The sequence below is a fragment of the Eulemur rufifrons genome, chromosome 6 (genome assembly GCF_041146395.1).
Source record: "Eulemur rufifrons isolate Redbay chromosome 6, OSU_ERuf_1, whole genome shotgun sequence".
NCBI lineage: Eukaryota > Metazoa > Chordata > Mammalia > Primates > Lemuridae > Eulemur > Eulemur rufifrons.
In genome coordinates, this window is record NC_090988.1 from 89488723 (window position 1) to 89513557 (window position 24835).

The window sequence follows — 24835 nt, forward strand, 5'->3', positions numbered from 1 at the left end:
AGAAAGAGCCAACACTTTATGTTCAAGCCATAAGCAAGCTGTGCTCAAAGTTTTGCAAGTTTACAAATGGTCAATACAGTAGATTTCTGGCCTACTTAAGAGATAGAGACATCAGCTTATGACATTGTTCTAATTAGTTTCTGATTAATTTTTAGATAGTTGTCTCTCTCTTTTTTTTTTTTTTTTGAGACAGAGTCTTGCTCTGTCCCTCTGGGTAGAAAGCAATGGCATCATCATAGCTCACTGCAACCTCAAACTCCTGGGCTCAAGTGATCCTCCTGCCTCAGTCTCCCAAGTAGCTAGGACTACAGGTGCATGTCACCATATCTGGCTAATTTTTTCTATTGTTGGTAGAGACAGGGTCTCACTCTTGCTCAGGCTGGTCTCAAACTCCTAACCTCAAGCGATCCTCCTGCCTCAACCTCCCAGAGTGCTAGGATTACAGGTGTGAGCCACTGTGCCCGGCCAAGTAGTAGTCTCTCTTTTTATCATCAGTTCATAAAACGGGACAATTAGAATTTTAAACCAGAGATTATACTACTTTACAACTTTAAGGTAAAATTTCCTAGTTTAAGGAAATTCTGACATAAAAATCCAAATTTGAAAATTAGAAATTAAGGGGGGAGGAGTGGGGGAAAAAAGAAAAAAGAAAAATTAGAAGTTAAGCATGTTTGAGTTTTATAAAAAGATATTGATTAATAATATTGGATTCCTGCAAAAAGTAAATTCTGAAATTCATAAAATTTGGTTAATAAACCTGCCATCTACCAACATATCTTGAGATACATTTAATAAATTAAAAGAAGCTATTTCTAGTTCAAAGTAAATAAAGTGACCACTCATTTGCTAGTGAAGGCTACATTGAAAAAGAAACACCTACAGCAGGGATGAGGGAGGGAAAAGGAACAGGCATATGCTCTACATACCAAGATTTTATTTGAATCATTGAGTCGACCCTTCAAGGCAGTTGGAAGTTCACCTATATTCGGTTGGATAAATTTTGCTTCATTGATAATACCTGCCACTTCATCTAGGCCTTCTTTCCTGATCTTCCAATTCTTGTCACCAATCTTAGATACCAACTCTGAAGTGATTTTATCACTGAAAAATAGAAGACAGAACCTTAATTCCAGACTCCTAAAAGAATAATAATGTCACATAAGTTCCCTTTACCTTATTCAAATAGAAGGCACCATTAAAAATTCAATATAATGAATCAAATAAACCATTTCACAGACTGCAACCTACCTGATCTCTGTCCTTGGCAAAAGATCAACAACATCATTGCCCCCATCATCTGGCTCATCTCCATCTTCTCCTTCATCTGTGCCACTTGTGCTGTGCTTGGAAATTCCCCTGGTTGGAGCAGGTGGGCTTTGTCCCTGCATCTACACACAAATGAATTAGTGAGGCTAATGAACTTGATGAAGGATATAATAGCAAACTAATTAGAGAAGGTACCTGCATCAAACTTTCTCATTCCTTCACAGTGCTTATTTACACAATAAATATTTTAACTCCTACCTGTTTACAATTTTGAGAATATAGGGCAAAAGTTATTTTTAGACAAACCTATTAGAATCTGACTTTTCAGTCACATGACTCATATGCCCAAGACAACACAGAACAAGTCTGCCAATACTCAGCAATTTGTTAGAAAATGTATTCAAGGAAGATTATTTTTTTAATTTTTTTTTTGAGGCAGAGTCCCGCTCTGTCACCCTGGCTAGAGTGCCGTGGTGTCAGCCTAGCTCACAGCAACCTCAAACTCCTGGGCTCAAGTAATCCTTCTGCCTCAGCCTCCCGAGTAGCTGTGACTACAGGCATATGCCACCATGCCCAGCTAATTTTTTCTATATATTTTTAGTTGTCCAGCTAATTTCTTTCTATTTTTTAGTAGAGAAGAGGTCTCGCTCTTGCTCAGGCTGGTTTCGAACTCCTGAGCTCAAACGATCCGCCCGCCTCGGCCTCCCTAGAGTGCCTAGCATTACAGGCGTGAGCCACTGTGCCCAGCCAAGGAAGATTAAGTTATGTTTTTTATTTTATGTTTTTTTTTTTTTTTTTTTGAGACAGAGTCTCACTTTGTTGCCCAGGCTAGAGTGAGTGCCGTGGCGTCAGCCTAGCTCACAGCAACCTCAAACTCCTGGGCTCAAGCGATCCTCCTGTCTCAGCCTCCCGAGTAGCTGGGACTACAGGCATGCGCCACTATGCCCGGCTAATTTTTTTCTGTATATATATTTTTGGTTGTCCATATAATGTCTTTCTATTTTTTAGTAGAGACGGGGTCTCGCTCTTGCTCAGGCTGGTCTCGAACTCCTGACCTTGAGCGATCCACCCGCCTCGGCCTCCCAGAGTGCTAGGATTACAGGCGTGAGCCACCGCGCCCGGCCATGTTTTTTATTTTAAATTAAAAAAAAAAAGTTCTATTTACTATACTTTTTGAAAGGTAATACATTCACTCTTTGAAATTCCAAAGGTACAAAAGGATGTAAAGAGAAAAATTTCCTATGGTCACAATGCTGGTTAAAAAAAAAAAAAAAAAAAAAGATAGAGAGAAAAATTTCCCATCCTGAACCATAGCTACCCAGATCCCTTCCTCATAGACAAAGTCATCAATTTTTCATGAAACCTGCCAGGGATACTTTATGCACATAACACCAAATACATACACATTCTTTATTTCAAAGGTTTAAGTGCTTAATTTTAACTAATATGAGAGTCTCAAGCCCACCAATGGATTGTATCATATGTGGAACCTTTACCTTCTCAAATTCTGCATCTATCTGGGATAGGAGGGCAGGCTTCTCATCCTCAAAGAACATTCGCAAAGAGGGACCAACATACAGATACATCACGCCAAGGAGGGTGATGGCAGAAGTCCTGACAGCCTGCCATAAAGAACAAAAGAACTTTCCAAATCAGAACAGAACCACAAAGATGGCAATAATGCTCTTATATATGCTGGTATGTACTCACTGGGTTTGTTGCAGCAAGAGCTGTCTTCACATTGCTAATGAAAGCTTTGACATTCAACCTAGAAGAAACATTTAGAATTAAAAACAAAAAAAACCCTGAAAATACTCAAAAGTTTAATAAAGCCAGACTCTAGGACTGGCTCCCTTTGGAGGAGTTCTCATATATTTTCTTTCTATACTCACTTTAGAGTGAGCTTTAAATACTATCTATATACTGATAGTCTTATTTTGCCTAATTAAGAGTCCTAAATTCATTCCTGAACTCTGTCCTGAACTCCAGATTTATATATCCCATTGCCTTTGTGACATCTCCATTTGCATGTCCAGCAGACATCCTACACATCTAAGTATGTCAAAAACCAAACTCCTGACTATCTACAGCCCAACCCCAAAACCTGTTCCTCACATAGTCTTCTCTACTTTAGTAAACAGCCACATTTTTCTTCCAGTTATGCAGGCTCTTCAGAGTTATCCCTGACTCATCTCTCTTGTACCCAATATCCTGTTCAGTTCTACTTTCAAAATATATTCTGAGTCCATAACACTTCCACCCCTAAAACCTATGCCCCAAGTCACTATAATTTCTTGACAGGATTATTCCAATAGGCTGCTGATTAGTCTCCCTGTCTTTGATAATCACTTTCTGACCATAGAATGATCCTGTTACTGTTCTTCTCAAAAACCATCTAATGGTTTCCCAACTTATTCAAAACATTGAGGACCCCTACATGGCCTGGCCCTGTGTTCTTTCTCTGATCATTTCTCCTACCACTTTCCTATGTGCTCACTTATTCTACTCCAGCTACATTCCGAAGAGCATGCATTCCTTGCTCTGTTTAAATACGTCACACATGCTCCTACCACAAGGCTTTTGCATTTGATGTTCCCTTAGTCTAGAATGGTCTTCTCAAAGATTATCACATCTTGCTCCTTCATGTCTTGGTCTCTGCTCAAATGTCCTTTTTTCAGGAAGAATTTCTGAACTACCCTATAGAAAATAACACCATACTAACTGTATCAAGTTGATACCATCTAATCCCTTATTTTGCTTTATTTTTATTCCATTGTTCTTATTCCTCCTGATTTTTTTAAATTATTTATTTTATGTCTCCCCTTACTGAAATATAAGTCCCAAGAATGCAGAAATTTAATTTTGTCCATTATGTATCCCCGGGGACTGGAACAGAGTAGTGGCCAGTATGTATTTGTTTAATAAATGAATAAATGAAACATTACCATAAAAAAGGGGAAAATAGTCACTTGGCTTTATGTGACATGCCAAGAGGTTAGTTATACATCAAAAACTGTACAATTAAGAAGGAATTGTAACAATATCCTCAACTATGGGAGGATACCACAGAGAATGACATAACAATTCTTTGCTTGAATGATAACTTATAGAGTAGTGTTTCTACAATCTGAATTCAACACTCTGTTTTGCAAGAGATTAAGAGGCATGTCACAGAGAAAGGCAAAATAGTATAGCAGTTATAGCATTCTCTCTTGGAGCCACAATACCTGGATTCAAACCTTGGCTTTGCCACTTTCCTAACTATGATGTGGGCAGATTACTTAAGCTTTCTGTGCCTTAGTTTCCTCATCTATAAAACAGGGATAATGTAATGTGACTTTTATGAGGATTAAATCAAATGAATTATTCCTTAGGAAGTACTTTTAAAAAAGTGCCTAGAATAAAGTAAGCTATGTAAAGTTTTGTTAAACAAAATAAACAACTATGTTCTATATGCAAATAAGATTGGGAAACAGCAGGTTAAACAAAGTTAAACAAGCTCTTCTACTGCAAGACTTCTGAGAGCATTTAATTCACCAAGGTACACTGTAGGTCTTTAAACAAATGTGCTTTATAATAATTTCCAAATGTATTTAGCGAGAAATCCTTAGAAACTGGCTTTTCTGTGGGACAGCTATTAACACTTGAGGAAAAATAACTTAGAAAACTCTTTTAGTGGATATCAAAATGCAGGAACACAAGCCAATATAGACTTTTGAGAACAAAAGTAGTTTTCTTTTATATAAATGAGACAATCCAGCTCTAGCGCTTCAGAAATAAGCAGAGATAGCTACAACAAATATAATTATCAAGCAGAGACTGGCAAAACATTTAATTATTTTCCATTTGATTTCTTTGTGACTTACCCAGAAAAACCAAATTCTTTTATGGCATTTGATAGCCAATTCAGAGTCTCTGACTGATTCTTGGGATTCTTCTGTGAGAAAGCCATTGACATAACCTGAAGCAGGGGAAAAACAAGAGATCTGCATTTTTTTCTCACATTTCTTATAGAAATATAGCATGAAGTTAAGGCAGATCAGATGTGGATTAAACATTGTTTTCCAGTACTAAAACAACTGCAAGAATGCCTTAGGAATAAAAGTTAACCTACGCAAGAAAATGACGTAAGTGACAGTAGTACTAAAAGTGTTCTAGACTCTTTATAGCTTTGCACTAATGATCACTCTGGATTATAATGTTTTAAGAGAAAATTATTCTCACCTTCTATAGAATATTCTTATAAATTTTTATTATCAGATGACAGTGTATTTATTATTAAAAGTAAAAAATAAAAATGTAGTATCAAAACTGGTTTTACACGAGAAGAACTAAAGTATAATTAGTAAGCTTAAATTAAAATTCGGGAAAAAACTGAAACTTGGGAATGAGAGCTCTCTGTCACTAACCTGTTCAGCTGTCCATGGCAACATGCAAGCTTCAGCTATTGCTGTCATGGCTTCTTTTGCATTGTTCCCACATTTCACATCTCCAATCTTGTCTACAAGGCCATCTAATACAATCTGAGCTGAAGTTTTGGAAAAATTTCCCTTCTGGGCAATCAAAGCCACTATGTGAAGCTTCATTTGCATCACCTGAGTAAGGATAAGTATCAAAGTTATGAGTAAACCAAAGGTACTTACTTATTTACTTATATTAACAGCAGCCTGAAGATGTAACACAGGGATAACTAAGAACACAACCAAACTAAAATCAGAATTTTAAGCAAAGAAGTAAAATAATTTTTATCTTTTAATTGGTATTAGTTAAAGAAGTTAATTGACAGTGAAGAAAGGAAAAACCCAAACCACTCAATGTTTCAAAATATTAACAAGCAATGTTACCACATGGAAATTTTATGAGTTGAAAAATCTAATTTCTATATTTTCTTTCTCTTATGATTATTTTCATTTAGTACTGAATACATATCCTAAAGTACATAATAAATGAGGATACTGACTGTATAACTCAGAGTTACTACTAGAGCTGCCTACAGGAAAACTACACCTCTCACACTGCACATACACAAAATGGAACTTGGGAGATTTTAGAGAACTTGTAGGTTTCTAAACAGAAGAATAAAAGAATAAAGAAAAAAGGAAAAAGAATAAAAGAATAAATCAGTTTAAAGATGTTAATGTGATGGCAGACCTATAGGGTCTAGGACTCCTTTGCTCATAAATATTTCTCTTTGTGGAACTTCCATCAACTATAGATCCATTTAGATAATAAACACCCTCTTTTAAATGTAATTATTTTCGGTGGGACTTCTGGGATGGTGGAGTACCTCTAAAAAGTTGATCCTCCATAAAAGCAACAAGAATATTGGCAAAAATTACCAAAATCAACTTCTTTCAGAACTCTAAAAATTAAAAAGGCTTGGAAGAACACAAGGAGCATTTAAAGAAAAGCTGCTGAATCTCAGTAAGAATAGTGAGCTTTCTGTTGATATAACTTGCCTTGTTCCTATCTTCTTCTCAGCTTCCAGTAGCCTTCAAAGGCATCAGTCTCTTAACTACAGTAACTGTGAAAACCTAGAGGGTGGCGGACCAGGTTTGCAGCTCCTCAAAAAGTTCCTATCCAAAGCACTGACTGTCTTGTCTGGCAACCTCCTGGAAAAGCCCATTTGCAGGACTTATTTGACCTGACTAGCTGGAAACAATCACTGGCAACTAACATCTAACATAACAGCTGCCTGAGGGTACAATACCAGCTGGGGCAAAGGAGCTTGGTCAAAAACATAAAAGGAAGATATAGCCAGGCATAGTGGCTCATGTCTATACTCCTAGCACTTTCGGAGGCTGAGGCAGGAGGATCGCTTGAGGCAAGGAGTTTGAGACCAGCCTGAGCAATGTAGCAAGATCCTGTCTCTACAGAAAATACAAAATTTAGCTGGACGTGGTTGAGCACCTGTAGTTCCAGTTACTTGGGAGGCTAAGGCAGGAAGATAGCTTGAGCCCAGGAGTTTGAGGTTGCAGTGAGCTATGATTGTGCCACTGCATTCTAACCCAGTCAACAGAGTGAGACCCTGCCTTAAAAGAAAACAAAAAAGTATAGGGAATAAGACGTCCACAGGGGACTTTGAGAATCTAGGTCATGCACATATTTAAGGCTGTGTGCATTCCCAGTAAAGATTTGAAAGGGCCCTAATCATTGACCTCTGGCTGACCTTCAGACTCTCTCTCTCTCTCTCTCTCTATATATATAAAAAAAGTAAATGCTAAGGTAAAGTTGTAAAGTGCCACAGCATTGAAGGGATATCCCAGTGCTCAGGAAAAACACACATACAGATATCCTTGGCAAGGAGTGGAAGACATATTGGTTCAAGGCATTTAAGGAAATCTCTGTCCAGTCATTAGCTGATCACTAAGTTAACTTAGACTTTGGTGGCTGAAAATAAAAAAAAATCACAACTAGGTTACATTTCATACTCTCTGGGATGACTAGAATCAAAAAAATGAAAAATAAATACTGGCGAGGATGCAGAGAAATTGGAATTCTCATACATTCCTGATGCAAAGGTAAAATGTTGCAACCACTTGGAAGTTTGTCAATTTCTCAAAAAGTTAAACAGAGTTACCATATGACACACCAATTCTACTTCTAAGTATATACTCAAGATACCAGAAAACATGTGTTCATATAAAAATTTCTACGGGAACATTCACCGCAGCATTATTCACAAAAGCCAAAAAGTGGTGGAAACAACCCAAATGCACACTGACTGATAAATGTGAAAATAAAAAGTAGTATATTTATACAATGGAATGTTATTTGGCAATAAAAAAGAACTGACACATGCTACAATAGGGATGAACCTTGAAAACATGTTAATTGAAAGCCACACACAAAAGTCCACATATTGTATGATTCCACTTATATGAAATATCCAGGAGAGGTAAATCCATAGTGACAGAAAATAGATTAATAGTTGTCAAGGGCTGGGGGTAGGGAAGGAATGGAGAGTGATTGCTAAGAAGCATGGGTTTTCTTTTTGGGGTAATGAAAATATCTAGTTCTAAAATCAGATAGTGGCAAGAGTTGTAGAACTCTATGACTATACGAAAACCATGGCATTGTACACTTAAAAACAGTGAGTTTTAGGCTGAGCATGGTGGCTCATACCTGTAATCCTAGCACTCTGGGAGGCCAAGATGGGAGGACTGCTTGAGCTCAGGAGTCTGAGACCAGCCTGAGAAAAAGTGAGACCCTGTCTCCACTAAAAATAGAAAAATTAGCCTGGCGTTGTGGTGTGCGCCTGTAGTCCCACCTACTTGGGAGGCTGAGGCAGGAGGATCACTTGAGCCCAGGAGTTTGAGGTTGCAGTGAGTTATGATGATGCCACTGTAATCTACACAGGGCAACAGAGTGAGATTACTCTGTCTCCAAAAAAAAAAAAAAGTTATATGCAACCCAAGGATGAACTGTAGTTATGTGTTCAATCAAAATGCACACACTGCGTTCAATAAAAATCATTACCAGAACTATACCTCTGTATTACTCCATAGGATAATGTGATATAAATTACTTCAATCAAAAACATTAAATCTCTAATTAAAAATTACCTGAAAATTAGTTTCTTTCCATCCAGGTTTCTTGGCCAGCATCCTCACTAATGCTTGGCATGGCATTTCAGTTCGGTCCATAAGTTCAACAGCCTTGATGCAAAATAAGAGAATAAGAGAGTTAAAGGGTTAAAGATTAGTTCCAAAGCAAACTCAGGTAAGTGGTTGCCTAAAGGAGGCAACAGACTAAAACAGAGGAGGGTTAGAGAGGTAACTTATATAGTTTCTGTTATAATGCTTTATTTCTTTGTGTGCACATGTGTATGTATCTATAATGCTTTATTTCTTAAGCTAGATGCTTGATATATGGCTGTTGCCTTGTGTGTGACAGAAACTGTTTATATATATTTTCTCTTACTTTTCCTAAAAACATAGTGAAGTAGAGTAGATTATAAGTTCTAAAGTATTAAATTTCAAAGATGCACAAACTCAGCCCTAAACCAGATGAGCAGCAGATGTAGGACTGGAAGGCGCCTGACTCAAGTCCCAGTGCTTTTTCAGTTTTTCCACACCCCTCCTCATTATAATCACATAGCATATGTCAAATGAGCTGCCATGCTCCTTTCCAATGCAGGTTTTTGAGAGCTTTTCATATCAATGAATAATGTCTATTCTACCAAGGAATCATGAAGACAAAGGGGGAGACACAGAAATCGATGAGGGGTAGTTTAAGTGGACAGACCTGTTTGCCTAGTAAGTTTATGTGCAAGCATCATAACTTAAAAATTAATCTAAGCCTTATAACTCAGAATAAGAAACTAACTTTCTTGAATAAGTATTAAGTTATGAGCTTAAAGAAGCCATAGAATGCAGATGTTAAAAGATAACAAACACTACACAGCTACAAAAAAAACAAAAAACCCAAACTCAAAAAAAAAACCCGGCCAGGCGCGGTGGCTCACGCCTGTAATCCTAGCACTCTCGGAGGCCGAGGCGGGTGGATGGCTTGAGGTCAGAAGTTCGAGACCACCCTGAGCAAGAGCGAGACCCCGTCTCTACCAAAAAATACAAAGAAATTATCTGGCCAACTAAAAATATATATAGAAGAAATTAGCCGGGCATGGTGGCGCATGCCTGTGGTCCCATCTACTCAGGAGGCTGAGGCAGAAGGATCGCTTAAGCCCAGGAGTTTCAGGCTGCTGTGAGCTAGGCTGATGCCACGGCACTCACTCTAGCCCGGGCAACAGAGCGAGACTCTGTCTCAAAAAACAAAACAAAACAAAAAAAAAAACAAAAAACCGTACCTCACCTGTAGTTAACACCATGAAACATGTTCACTGGTTATAAAACACAGCAATTAGGATAAATCCTTCATTTGTCAATTTGATCACTTCCATATAATCAAATTTTCTTTCCCACTCAAATCATCCCTCTGCACCTACCTTTTGGAACTCTTCCATACAGGCTAGCCTTTCTTTCCAATTACTGCTGTCTAGAACCTGTATACAGGTAGGGGGAAGGACAACTGAAGCTTTTTCTTCACATACTTCTATCTGTAAGATACAAAAAAACATTAAAATTAGGAATTGCTTAAGGAAACAGATGGCAAGCTTATAAATATGCCCCAGCCAAAATTAAAAGAATACTCCCATAGATATACTACAGTATCTGAGGCTTCTGTTATATTGCCACAAAGGGGAAGTTTGTCCAAGGCAGTTTAAATAAGCTAAAAGATATCAATTAACTATGTGTTGTAGAACCCCGCAGAGAAACAACTCAAATCTTCTCATAGGTCCTGCTTTCCACACTTCACGAGTTTGAGGCACTGTGTGTAATACTGACCGAGAGCTCAGGCTCCACTATTTCTTTGGTTTCCAATCCTTTCTTGTTCTTGGTTCCAGTGCTCCCTGTACCTCCTGGTGCAGTTGGTTTCCCTTTCTTAGGTGGCCCACCAGCCTAAGAGCAATTTAAAAAATAAAAATTAAACCACTTAAGGATATAAAACAGTTGGTTTTAAACTTTTTGGGGTACAGAACCACTTAAGATTTTGATTAAAATGAGGGATCACCTAAAAAATAAACACAGGTTTTATGCCCACAAATTAAGCACAGATGAAGGTGAGATGGCACCGCTGAAGACCATCCACTGGGTAATCTGCAGACCCCATATGAAAAACCTCTAATTCAGAATAAGCTAATGAGAAATGAAACAAAGTGATGAACTGAAATTATACTATTAACACATTTACAGATTTAAGAATGACATCCTGATGCCTTTAAATGTCTAAATCTTTCCTACATTAGTAAAGAACAGATTCTAAGTTAGAACATTTACTCAATACTTAACTTTAAGGTTCCACAATTAGAGGTGAATATAATATAATAAAACTATATAATTTGCAAAGGAAAAAAGGGGTTGTCATAGCAACCTATTAGTGTTCCAGTTATGTTGAAGATGGCCATAGAATAGTTTCTGGTGTATGGTAGCAACAAATAGAGTGGCAGATGCTCACTAAGTACCAGTTCTCTTCCCCTAACTCCATGCTGGGGGGTTCAGGGTGGGGGTAGGGGTGGGGAAGGAGAATCAAACTTTTTTCATCTGCATCAGATAACTCTCACATTTAAAAGAGTCCACGGGCATGTGTTCATTAAAAGAATGCCATATTTGCCACAGGGCATTTGCCCCATCTATACTATAAAAGGTAGGAAGACCAGGACTGGTATGGAGACTCAGTGATGTGCTCCATCAGCACGATCAGCAAAATGACCAAGGTGATATTATTATTAATGTTAAATGCTTTGCCACATTTTATTTCATTATTTAATAATATTTGCTGATTCCCTAAAATGCACTCCTCCCTCACATACACAGTCAAAAGATTTTTTTTGACAAGGGCACCAAGACCATTCAATGAGGAAAGTTAAACAGTCTGTTTAAGAAATAGTGCTTGGAAAACAATATCCAGATGCAAAAGAATGAAGTTGAATAGCATATACAAAAATTAACTCAAAATAGATCAAAGACCTAAAAGTAAGACATAAAACTATAAAACTCTCAGAACAAAACATAGGGCAAAGCTTCACAAGATTGGATTTGGCAATGGTTTCTTGGGTATAACACAAACAGCACAGGCAGCAAAAGGAAAAACAAATTGGAGTTCATGAAAATTAAAAAATTTTGTGCTGCCGGGCGCGGTGGCTCACGCCTGTAATCCTAGCACTCTGGGAGGCTGAGGCGGGCAGATCGCTGGAGCTCAGGAGTTCGAGGCCAGCCTGAGCAAGAGCGAGACCCTGTCTCTACTAAAAATAGAAAGAAATTATCTGGCCAACTAAAAATATATATAGAAAAAATTAGCTGGGCATGGTGGCACATGCCTGTAGTCCCAGCTACTCAGGAGGCTGAGGCAGTAGGATCGCTTAAGCCCAGGAGTTTGAGGTTGCTGTGAGCTAGGCTGACGCCATGGCATTCACTCTAGCCCAGGCAACAGAGTGAGACTCTGTCTCAAAAAAAAAAAAAAAAAAAAAAAATTTTGTGCATCAAAAGATAGTATCAACAGAGTGGAAAGACAACCCACAGAATGGGAGAAAATATTTGAAAATCATGTATCTGATAAAGAATTAATACAAAGAATATTTAGAGAACTCTTAAAACTCAACAACATAAATATCAAACAACCCAATTAAAAATGGGCAAAGGACTTAAATAGACATTTTTCCAAAGAAAATATACAAATACCCAATAAGCACATGAAAAGATGTTCAACATCACTAATCATCAGGGAAATGCAAACCAAAGCTACAGTGAGATACCACCTCACACCCATTAGCATCAAAAACAAAAACCAAAAAAGCCTTACAGACCAGAAAATAACAAGTGTTAGCAAGGATGTGGAGAAACTGGAAGCTTGCGCACTCTTGGTGGAAATGTAAAATGGTATAGCTACTATGGAAAACAGTACAGTGTTTCCTCAAAAAACTAAACAGAATTACCATATGATCCAGCAATTCCACGTCTGCGTATATACCCAAGAGAATTGAAAGGAGAATCTTGAAGAGATATTTGTATACCTATATTCATAGCAGTATCTTTCGCAATAGTTAAAATGTAGAAGCAACCGAAGTGTTGACGAATGAATGGATAAGCAAAATGTGGTGTGTATTTAGATGAACCTTAAGGACATTATGCCAAGGTGAAATAAATCAGTCACAAAAAGAAATACTGTATGATTCTACTTTTATGTGTATCTAAAGTAGTCAAATTCATAGAAACAGAACGGGGGCTGGGAGAAGGTGAGAATGGGGGGTTATTGTTTAACTGATACAGAGTTTCAATGTTAGAACATGAAAAGTATTATGGACATAGATGGTGGTGATGGTTGCACAACATTACGAATGTATTTAATACTAGTGACTGTACACTTAAAAATGGGTATGAAAGTAAATCTTAAGTTAAATTGACAAAAAACCCCACACTCCTAGACCTTCATTACCATTTTTATCTGTATTAAAGTTTCAAATAACAAAATGTATTGCGGGAATATTCTGTCTTTGTTAACAGATGTCTTGCTGTATTTTCAATGTGGTCAAGGAATTCATTTGTCAAACAAAATCATTTTGGAGGACCAACCATGAACCTGAGACTGACTCCACCTAACTAAATTGTATTTTTAAACCATGTATTAACCTTAGTAGCAGGTGCCTTTTTTAAAGGTCCTGGTTTGGGTGCTGAAATGTCCTTCATGTCCTTATCTCCTGCAGCCCCTGAAGCAGCAGTCCTTCCAGGCATAGGTTTGAATTCCTTCTTATCAGCTGCTAGTCCAGCTTTCTTACCATGGACCAGTTCTACTTTTTCTGAACATTCTTTGATCTGGAGAATGAAAGTGAGATGAACATCATTAAGCCCAACTTTGAAACATAACCACTATATTATTATAAGTCATTTCTAAACCACAACTATACATGAGAATTCAGAGAGAAAAGTTTCCTTTTCAATAAAGATACATTATCCACACTTTATTGGCAGTAAATATGCATTAATATCTTTACACTTCACTTTTTCATAAGTTAGAATTGTAATAAACTTACAATGACCACATTTTTGATGGAAGGCATTCATATTTAGAAAGGTAATTTTCCATATTTTAGAAACAAATTTATCTCACAACATTGTTTCCATGTTCTCTACAGATTGGTCACCCAGACTTTTTTGCAGGGGTTGTCATTTGAAAGATGTTTCTACTAATATCACCAGTGTAGTCTGGAATGAAATGTAAATTCTCAAATGCTATGTTATCCACTCTAAACCACGGTGGAGAATGAAATAAATTTCCTGAGCAAAATCAGCATTTTTTTTCTCTTAAGGAAAAAGAACAGATAAAATTGAAAACAAAAAATACCAGAGAGCATCTTCCAAAATTTGTTTCAATTGTGCATGCATGTCTGTGCAATGTAAAATTTCTTTATTATGACTGATAATAAAAATTGAGAAATCCTGATCAAAAGCATACCAGTACTCTTGTCTAATTTCAGTATAATCCATTACTAACCTACCTTATCAAGCTTGAGTTTGTCCACATCAGCTAAGAATGGGTTTACTGCTTTCTCACCAACCACCTTCAAAGCAGTACCCAGTGCTTCAAATGCAGCATCTCTGACTTCAGGTGCAGAATCATTGATGTGCTATAGTCCAGAATTAAGCAAAATTATCTTAATGCAAGGTATTTTAGGTATCAGTCACTTTAATTCAGATCCATGGTTGCTGGATAAAGAATTGGCTTTTCACGATTTACTGAAGCGAAGTGTAGCTTTCCTTTTGCCAACTAGCAGTTACCCTTTCACAATTTTTTTTTTTTTTTTTTTTTTTTGTGAAATGGGGTCTCATTGTGTTGCCCAGGCTGCTGGAGCACAGTGGCACAGTCACAGCTCACTGCAGCCTTGAAGTCCTGGGCTCAAGCCATCCTCCTGCCTTGGACTCCCGAAGCGCTGAGATTACAGGCATGAGCCACCACATCCAGCCTGCAAAGTCTTTTTGGGTTAAGGAAACCTCTGATAATACATTCAGGAAGTGTTTCCTTTTCTTCTTACCCTCTATCTAAAATGCCTCACTCCCGAATGATCTTCAAATACTCCACACTTGATGCCTATGCTTGGGCAGATCCAGCTGAACACCAGTATATGGACCAAGTAAGAAACAAAATGCTTAGCAGTTGGTAGAATCATAAAACTAACTTGTGATTTCCTTCAATAATAGGAACACAAACAGTTACAAGAATTGGATTCAGTTTCCAAAGCTATAGAGAGTCTATTCCTCAAAAGATTATAATCTACAGCCTACAAGTAGTCAGATATATAACAGAAAAAAAAAATCTTGCCTAGGTATAAAATATTCCCCCAATTTCAAAGAGTAAGTACCTTAAGTAGTGCAGCACAAAAGGGCTTTAGCAAGCTCTTTGGCAGGGTAGAAGCAGTGCAATGGCGGAAGCTTCTTGCAATAAAAAGAGATGTCTGCTGCTTGATGGTTGGATTTTTATTATCCATTACTGCTAAAACATCCTCACTGATGTTCTGTAGTGTGGTCTTTAGAAAGAAAATGTGGTCAATGAGCTTTTCTCAGTTGGAAAGATCAAAATATTATATTGACAAAATTTACTTTAGATAAAACCACAAACTCATGCTGTAACTTACAGTGAGGAAGATTGCATCAATTGCCTCCTGCAGGGCTTGTACCACTTGAGGCTTCTTCTCTTTGAATTTTTCCAAAATGGTTGGCACGACCTAAAAGGGAACACTTGGAATATTACTCAGCAATAAAAAGGATTGAAGTATTGATTCACGCTAGAACATGGCTAAACCTTGAAAACAGTATGTTAAGTGAGAAAAGTCAGTCACAAAATACCACATATTGTATGATTCCATTTACGCAAAATGTCAGAAAGTAGAGTAGGGGTTTCCACGGTCTGGGGAAAGAGCAGCATGGGGAATGACTGCTAACAGGTACAGGGTTTCTTTTTGGGGTGAAGAAAATGTTCTGGAATTAGATAGTGGTGATAGTTATACAACATTGTGAATATTCTAAAACCACTTAAAGAGGGTGAATTTTATAGTGTGTAAGTTTTATCTCAATAAAGCCATTATTTAAAAAATGACCTTGGCTCTACCAAAACAACAAAAAAAGTGAACATTTAAGTTGAATTAAAAATTATTTCCGGCCGGGCGCGGTGGCTCACGCCTGTGGCGGTGGCTCACGCCTGTAATCCTAGCACTCTGGGAGGCCGAGGTGGGCGGATCGTTTGAGCTCAGGAGTTCGAGACCAGCTCTGAGCAAGAGCGAGACCCCATCTCTACTAAAAATAGAAAGAAATTATATGGACAGCTAAAAATATATATAGAAAAAATTAGCCGGGCATGGTGGTGCATGCCTGTAGTCCCAGCTACTCGGGAGGCTGAGATAGGAGGATCGCTTGAGCTCAGGAGTTTGAGGTTGCTGTGAGCTAGGCTGACGCCACGGCACTCACTCTAGCCTGGGCAACAGAGTGAGACTCTGTCTCAAAAAAAAAAAAAAAAAATTATTTCCTTTCCTGAAGGGCACAAGTGTCTTAGGCTGGAACAATTAAGAGTTCTCATTCTGTCCCAATGTAGCAGTGCTTCTCAAATTATTTTCTGCCTCTATACTTTATATGCAACCATATCACCATTACTGTTAGTAAAATCTCTCATTATATAAAATAATTCTCAGCTAGGTAGATTTAGGGTAGGAGAATAGGTATAGCATATAGTTCTTCCTCCTAACCCAAGATGCTGATATACCTCAATGGATTGCTCCTTCACTACACCAAAAAAAAAAAAAAAAAAAAAAAAAAAGGAAAGAAAAAGAAATACTAAAAATTATAGCAATTTGTGATCAGAATTATATCTTCTTATTCAAGTATTAAGTTTATATCAATGAAGTTGGAATTTTTGTAATTTTAATTTTATCTTCTAAAGTATTGCTAATTCATTAAATATTGAATACCCAATATATATACCCTGAGTGCCAAGCACTTTGTTAGTATGCAAACTGAAAAAAGAATTTTTTTTTTTCTTCTTCTTTTTTGAGACAGAGTCTCACTCTGTTGCCCAGGCTAGAGTGCTGTGGCGTCAGCCTAACTCACAGCAACTTCAAACTCCTGGGCTCAAATGATCCTCCTGCCTCAGCCTCCCAAGTAGCTGGGACTATAAGCGTGCGCCACCATGCCCGGCTAATTTTTTCTATATATATATTTAGTTGTCCATATAATTCTTTCTATTTTTAGTAGACACGGGGGTCTCACTCTTGCTCAGGCTGGTCTTGAACTCCTAAGCTCAAATGATCCACCCACCTTGGCCTCCCAGAGTGCTAGGATTACAGGCATGAGCCACTGCATCTGGCCTGAAAAAAGAATTTTAAGGTCCAAAAGATATAGCAAAGCAAAGCTCAACAGCATCAGAAAATTTTTTTTTTCCAAGATTTCACAGAAGTGGTAGAGACCAGAAGAAATACAGTTTCCATGGAAAAATATAAAATACTTTTTAATACTAGTTACAAACTTGAAAATCAAGATATTTTAATGATGATAAAGCTAAAGATTAGTTTATTTTTTATTTATTTTTTTTGGAGAAGATTAGTTTTATAAATATTGCCAAAAAGATAGTTTATAAACAGTTAAAGAAATTAAAACTAAACCACTAACATGTTTGATATCAAACACTGTATATGTTATAGTTTTAAGGGGGAGGGTAGAAAACTCCCAAACTATAGCTCAATGGAGATATTCTTTAACCTGTACAACAAAGTGAAACAAAGCCAGAATTAGAATTCAAACTAGAGAACCAGGTAGTCATTTAATAAATTAAAATGGAATTTTAAAAATTGTTTTCTACCTTGAAAAGTTATTCCCAATACAAAAGTATAAAATATCCTAATACATAACACAAAAATGACCAAAAGCTAGTTAATATATTGATAGCATGTATACACATAGATATTATATAATAAATATTGACTGCTATACAAATATTGATTATAATTTTGTTTCAATTTAGGTTTACATGTCTAAAGGTTTTATAGACTCTTATTTTTATTTCCCTGGTAATAAGCTAGTCATGATTTATTTTTATTTGGTAGTGTCTTTTTCTCTAGTTAAGTTCTCTGAAATTATTTTTAATGCTGTGAGTAAGCAAGCTCCAAATACCATAGCTCAACTGAGACTAGATATTAGCTTCACAATATAAAACTGACACACGACTAGGGACTACTAGGAGACTCAAGTCAATCTAGGGAATCAAGTGGCTAGGAAGTTATACTCTAAAGTTAAATAGGGTAAATTTTTTAGGATGCTAAACCATTCTAAGTAATTCAGACTAGATTTTGAGGCCAATTGACAGATGCTTCAGTTAAAGAAAACATCTCAGTTAATTAAAACTATTACCAAATGTGATTGTTACCAAACTTATACAAAGCAAATAGTATATTCAATAAATATCTCTAGTCAGATTTTCTTAGCACAAATTAAACTGAGATATCACTAACAGTGTAACCTACACATTAAATAAAATGTCTCAAGTATACTGGTAAGTTATATAGTATATATTAGTAAATAAATTATATATTAAATAGGAAGACACTATTAAAACATATTTTATATATTAACTTTATAGTTTTATATTGCCTTTCCTACTCTAATTTTCATTCTGGTCCTGGTCTTTATGAGTTTTATTTCATCTTGTTATACTGTATAAAATGTTGTAAGAACAAAGCAAGATACAAAGTAAATAAGTAATAAGCAAATAAATCGACAACTAAGTACTTTAGGCCAAGTGCCTGACTCTCTACATAAGGCTTATAAATTTAGTTGAAACTGACACCTCTATTGAAGTCTGTAAGGATCTATGCTGACTATTGATAAAATTTAGCAGGAAACTTACTTTGCACATTTTGTAAAGATGTATGCTAAAGAGTTCTTTTAAAGCATAAAGCAAACCAAGTCTGCTATTTTTGATAATTTTGTTGATTTGTATCTGAAAAGGAATGTTACTTACATGTCCTGCATATTGTCCAAATTTCTTCCTTAGCCCAACAGCCAGGCCAGTAAGACATTTTGCTGCCAAAGCCACCAACATGACATTGGTGTCTTTTCCAACAACCTAAAAAGGGGGGAAAACAAAGAAAACAAAATAGTCACAGCCCTGAAGAAGGGTATTGAAAATTTATTCTCAAAAGAACTCTGAAAGCTATTTTACTAATGGTGACCAATTTTTTTTCCTACAAAAGAGGAAAAATTCTTCTTTGATAATATTAAATTTGGGAGCTTCTCTCATTATGTTTAGTCTCCTATCTTAAAATTTTACCAATAAAATATATATAAAACTATAATTTTAAATTGCCTACTATCCAGTACCGGCAGTCTGGCCTGTCAGCATTCCTCATCTGTGCCGGAGGTGACTCTGATAATGGCAGAGAAGCTGGAGGTCTGGTGACTTTGCTTTAGGACAGGAAAAACTAAAGGAAAGTGTATTTCTGATAGACACCACAAGGCAGCAGCTCTACTATTTTACCCAAGGAGCACAAGTAGAAATGGCTACAGATACCTTCAGGAATACCATGGGGACCCTAAATCGTGAATGCCACTGCAACCATTCCTCTAAGGGAGCTTCTGGCCTTGAAGCTGCCATTTTAGTCACCTAATGATCATCAAGCTTGTGTTTAGAGTCACTTAGTAGATTCTCCTTCAGCATTGTTTATACTACCACCCTCCTAAGCTACACCCCACAAAACCCAGCACTTATCTAAACTTACGGGCAAGTCCCTGAATGTGTATCAATTCAGCAAGACAGTGACTGTGACTGGGTTCCTTCTGGGTGAGATTTTACTGTTTTACTGCCCAAGTGAGTTGGTGTTAAAAAGCTGCTTTACTTATAAGTGCCCCCAAACTCTTATTTTTCCAATCTTTTCCCAGTAGAAGTAATGCCTCCATTCTACTGAAAATTTTATCTAGTCCCTAAGATGTGGTATTCCGTAAGTAGAATGCTTTATTCTAGATTCTTTGCATTAAACAACCTCTAATGCATAGCATGCAAAGAAGTTCTAGTACATATGTACTCCTCTGAAATGCTGAGGAGTAAGGATTAAGAGACTAACATTTATTTAAAAAAATTTAGGGCCGGGGGCAGTGGCTCACACCTGTAATCCTAACACTCTGGGAGGATTGCTTGAGGTCAGGAGTTAGAGACCTGAGCAAGAGCGAGACCCCATCTCTACCAAAAAATAGAAAAATTAGCCGGGCATGGTGGCATGTACCCGTAGTCCCAGCTACATGGGAGGCTAAGGAAGGAGGATCGCTTGAGCCCAAGAGATGGAGGTTGCAGTGAGCTATGATAACACCACTGCACTCTAGCCTGGGCAACAGAGCAAAACCCTGCCTTGGGGAGGAAAAAAAAACCCACCCAATTAGATACCACAATTTTGTAAGTGCTTTGTAACCCTTTTTAATTTTCAACCAAAGCCCATAAGGTAGGTACTATTATTATCTCACTTTGTAGATTTCAAAAATTTAGAGATTAACTTGCTCAAGGTCACATACCTAGCAAATAGTAGTGCTGTGATTCAAACCCAGTTCTGTTTTCACTCTAAAACTTTTGCTCCCTTTACACTAAAGTATGTTCTCCCTGTAAACTCATGGTATGGCACATCCATCTTTTTTAGGAGAAGATGAGATCAGAGTCCTAATAAACATTTTGTTAAATCTTTGATTACTATAAGTCTACAGGAAAAAAATTTTCCGCTCAGTTTTGTATTGAACTCTCTATTGGCATTTATAAATGTTCTGATTATTTTTCATTACCAAAAACCTCTCAGGTATGATTTAGATGCTAGACTTTATATTTAGTATCTAAATATATATTCTAGAAATGGTGATGAAAAACATGTCAGATCCTATTCCAAGAAATTCTAGTTCAATGAATCTGGGATGAGATATGGACATCAGTATTTTCATATAGCTCAAAGAGTGATTTTGTTATACTGACCCAATTTAAAACTATCGTTCTATTCTTTTCTTAGGAGAATAGTTCTCCCTATCCACTATTAGAGCAGTAACCAGTGGGAGCTAGACTCTAGACACTCATGATCTTAATATATAATATTGAAGAAGATACCGTGAATCTATTAATATTTCAAGATTATAAAGGATTAAATGCATTTATAGGTGAGTAATGGACCAGGTACCCTAATACAGTATCTGCCTGTCACACTCAATTGTTACATATTCCATAAACAAGTTATTCTTAACTGGGAAATGGGAGTGGGAAAGGGGGAGAAGTGTTTATTTTTAAGAAAAAAAGTATATGTGGGGGGGGACTCCATTCTAGAGATGAGAAAAACTCAGTGACTTCTGTCATTTTAGTGACTTGTTTTAGACCAGGGAACTGTCATAATCTCATTTTAATCTAAACAATGGGAAATCTTGTATAATTAAAAGTGCTGACAGGGTGCAGTGGTTTACAACTGTAACCCCAGCACTTTGGGAGGCCAACATGGGAGGAAGTTCAAGGCTGCAGTGAGTTATGATCACACCACTGTATTCCAGCCTGTCTCTTAAAAAAATAAAGTGCTAGCACTTTTCTTATAAATTGGAGCCTATGATGTTAAAATGCAGTGTGCTTTTCAGTAATTATCAATTTAGTATTTACTTTTAAATAGTACTGTAAGCCCTTAGTTAGCAGTAATCAAAACAAAAACACTGTTGACAAAGGGAAAAAAAATTAATGAAACTCATGAATTATTGTGTTCAGAAAACTATGGATGAATAAAAGCAATAATTAAGGGAGAAAAAAGTAGAAAGAACAAGCGAAAAAAGGTGAATGTACCATATAGAAAGTCTGGAGATGACATAATAAAATGCCTTGAAAATTCAAGTCTTAATCTAAAGATTAAAATACATATATATATATCAGGCTGGGAGCAGTGGCTCACACTTGTAATCCTAACACTCTGGGAGGCCGAGGTGAGAGGATCACTTGCAGGAGTTCAAAACCAGACTGAGTAAGAGTGAGACCATGTCTCTACAAACAATAGAAAAATTAGCTAGGCATAGTGGCGTGTGCCTGTAGTACCAGCTACTCAGGAAGCTGAGGCAGGAGGATCTCCTTGAGCCCAGGAGTTTAAGGTTGCAGTAAGTTATGATGACGCCATTGCACTTTAGCTGGGGTGACAGAGGAAGACTCTGTCTCAAAAAAACAAACAAAAAAAAAAAAAAGAAAATATAGTTATCAATAAATAACCATAGGCAGCTGACAAAGTCAAAAAGCTATGGAGTGGGCCAGGCGCGGTGGCTCACGCCTGTAATCCTAGCACTCTGAGAGGCTGAAGCGAGCAGATTGTTTGAGCTCAGGAATTGGAGATCAGATCTTGAGCAAGATCAAGACCCCGTCTCTACTAAAAAAATAGAAAGAAATTATCTGGACAACTAAAGATATATAGAAAAAATTAGCTGGGCATGGTGGCGCATGCCTGTGGTCCCAGCTACTCGGGAGGCTGAGGCAGTAGGATCGCTTAAGCCCAGGAGTTTGAGGTTGCTGTGAGCTAGGCTGACGCCACGGCATGCTAGCCAGGGCAAAAGAGCGAGACTCTGTCTCAAAAAAAAAAAAACAAAAAAGCTATGGGGTGAGCAGGAGAAAGTAGTATAATAATCTGTGAGAGGAAAGCCCACAGAATTAGCTATGTCAGGTGATAATGAAAAAGAAGACACTTTAACAAATAATTTCAGGAATACCATAAGGAATTTCAAAATGAATACTTCTTTACTATTTGCATTAAAGGAAAAAACTGGGAAATTAATGAGATTACTTGATTTAGACAACACAAAGAAAAGGACTATTATGGAAAGAAAAAGGGTAAGTCTGTATCCTATTTTTCAATCTCATTCTTTCTTCCATTTCCCCATTTTTGATATGTCTCTATGAAGTCAACATAATATGAAGTTTATGTATTATGTGTACATGACTAAAATCAAGTAGAAAAAAGTCATGTTTCTAATTTTTATAACTGCAGTTAACTTTTCTTTTTTTAATTTTTTTATTTTTTTGGAGACAGAGTCTCGCTCTGTTGCCCAGGCTAGAGTGCCGTGGCATCAGCCTAGCTCACAGCAACCTCAAACTCCTGGGCTCAAGCAATCCTACTGCCTCGGCCTCCCGAGTAGCTGGGACCACAGGCATGCGCCACCATGCCCGGCTAATTTTTCCTATACAGATTTTTAGTTGGCCAGATAATTTCTTTCTATTTTTAGTAGAGACGGGGTCTGGCTCTTGCTCAGGCTGGTCTCGAACTCCTGACCTCGAGTGATCCTCCTGCCTCAGCCTCCCAGAGTGCTAGAATTACAGGCGTGAGCCACCACGCCCGGCCTTGCAGTTAACTTTTCATTGCTTTAAATATTTTAGCCACAAAACTAAGTTTCTTTTTACTTGTTTGTGTCTTTTTGATTGATTTTCCCCCACCTCAGCATATGAAAAGGGAAAGAAGTTTCTACTGCTACCCTAGATCTCTTGGAAATCCACAGTCTACAGAATTATAAAACTGGAACATTTGGTTCTAGATCAGCAAGGCCCTCTTTTTCTTGAGGTTTACAGAAGTCATCCAATAGCATACTTAAGGTCAAAGTGATAAAGATTGAAAACCAAACTAACCTAGGACAATAATTTTAAATAATCCTTTAACATTGTATGCCTGTAATTCAAATACCATCAATAGCATTCCTTAAATAGTAAAGTATTTATAATAAAAAAAATGACTGATGAAAAATTCAACATCCTAGTCTGTTGTTCCAATATCAATGTTGAAAGTCCTTGTATTTACCTTTTTTAGTGCTTTTACTAAATCTGCATAATCACCAGCTTCCAGTTTGGGATTTTTCACTAGTACTTCTACAGCCTCCAGAGCCTCTTTTCTCTCTTGCCATTTTTTTGCCTCCTACAAGACAAAATATGAGTCATTTGTAAAACAGAATATAAAAGAGCAGAGTAAAAGTCTATTTCTTGCATTCTACTAATTCAAACATCTATAATTTTTTGTTTGCTTTCACAAATTTTTTGAAGTTAATTAAAAAACAAAATTATAAAGCTGTGCAGTCAGAACATTTTTAAGTTTTTGTTCATATATAAAAAGTATTTTCATAAGATTTCAGTAAAAGTAAACAGAATGCCATAGACTTTTCATTCTCATTTTCTAGGCAAATATTAGTAAACAGGTATTAAACAGAAAACACTGAGAGAAAGCATTTCTTGCCCATCTCACATTGGCATAATTACAGGAGAGGAATCTCTACACTGACAACATTAAAAAGACCAGAATAAAACAATCAGATAACCAACAACCCAAATTGTTCTAATCTTGGAGGTTAGTTTTCCAAATTGTGGGTATAATGCTAATCCCTTTGCTTTATGGCCATAAAGTAAAATATGCCTCGCTAGAGATCAATCATTCAACAATTTGAATAACCACTATTTGAAAAAACTGGGGATACAAAGAAGACAAGAAACTCACCACCCTGGAGATTATAGTTCAATTCAATTTATCAAATATTTATTTGTTAATCAGAAGTTAACAGGACACTCAAGTTGCTGATAGCAGAGCTAGGAAGATCTTCAATAAAAAACTAACGTGACCACCATGAAAGGATAAGTACAAGACGCTTTGGTAATGAAGCAAGAGGACTTAACTCAGTTTAGGCAGTAAAATAGGATCTCCCCTAAAAAGTGACACTTAAGTAAGATCTGGAGGATGAAGAGGTATTACTAGATGAATGGCAGGAGAAAATGTTATAAGCAGAAAGAACAGCATATGTTAAGGCCTACCATTTTAAAAAAATTGTGGCGCATTTATTACTGGGAGAAGTCCAGTATGACTGGAGTATGGAGAGACAGCAATTAAAGATGTGGCTGGAAGGTAAGTGGGGGCCCCAAAGGTACCACAGAGGCCTCAATGGTCACAGAATGATTCTAGACATTATCTTAAGATCCATGGAAGCCACTGAACGCTTTATTCAAGTTTTAATAT

At 37.0% G+C, this 24835-nt stretch overlaps 1 protein-coding gene across 2 annotated transcripts in view; it reads right to left on the minus strand.

Annotated features, from left to right (window-relative positions):
* Positions 1-24835, minus strand: part of CKAP5 (cytoskeleton associated protein 5) — a 96843-nt gene that overhangs the window by 31159 nt on the left and 40849 nt on the right. For both annotated transcript variants that reach the window (XM_069471302.1, XM_069471301.1), the window contains exons 8-22: positions 23636-23749; positions 18826-18930; positions 15455-15544; positions 15182-15346; positions 14321-14449; positions 13455-13637; positions 10614-10727; positions 10214-10324; positions 8832-8924; positions 5676-5861; positions 5133-5227; positions 2977-3034; positions 2763-2888; positions 1249-1388; positions 927-1101 (exon numbers count right to left, since the gene is read on the minus strand). In XM_069471302.1, the coding sequence (XP_069327403.1) occupies positions 927-1101; positions 1249-1388; positions 2763-2888; positions 2977-3034; positions 5133-5227; positions 5676-5861; positions 8832-8924; positions 10214-10324; positions 10614-10727; positions 13455-13637; positions 14321-14449; positions 15182-15346; positions 15455-15544; positions 18826-18930; positions 23636-23749 (1884 nt within the window). The remainder of the gene's footprint in view (positions 1-926; positions 1102-1248; positions 1389-2762; positions 2889-2976; positions 3035-5132; positions 5228-5675; positions 5862-8831; positions 8925-10213; positions 10325-10613; positions 10728-13454; positions 13638-14320; positions 14450-15181; positions 15347-15454; positions 15545-18825; positions 18931-23635; positions 23750-24835) is intronic.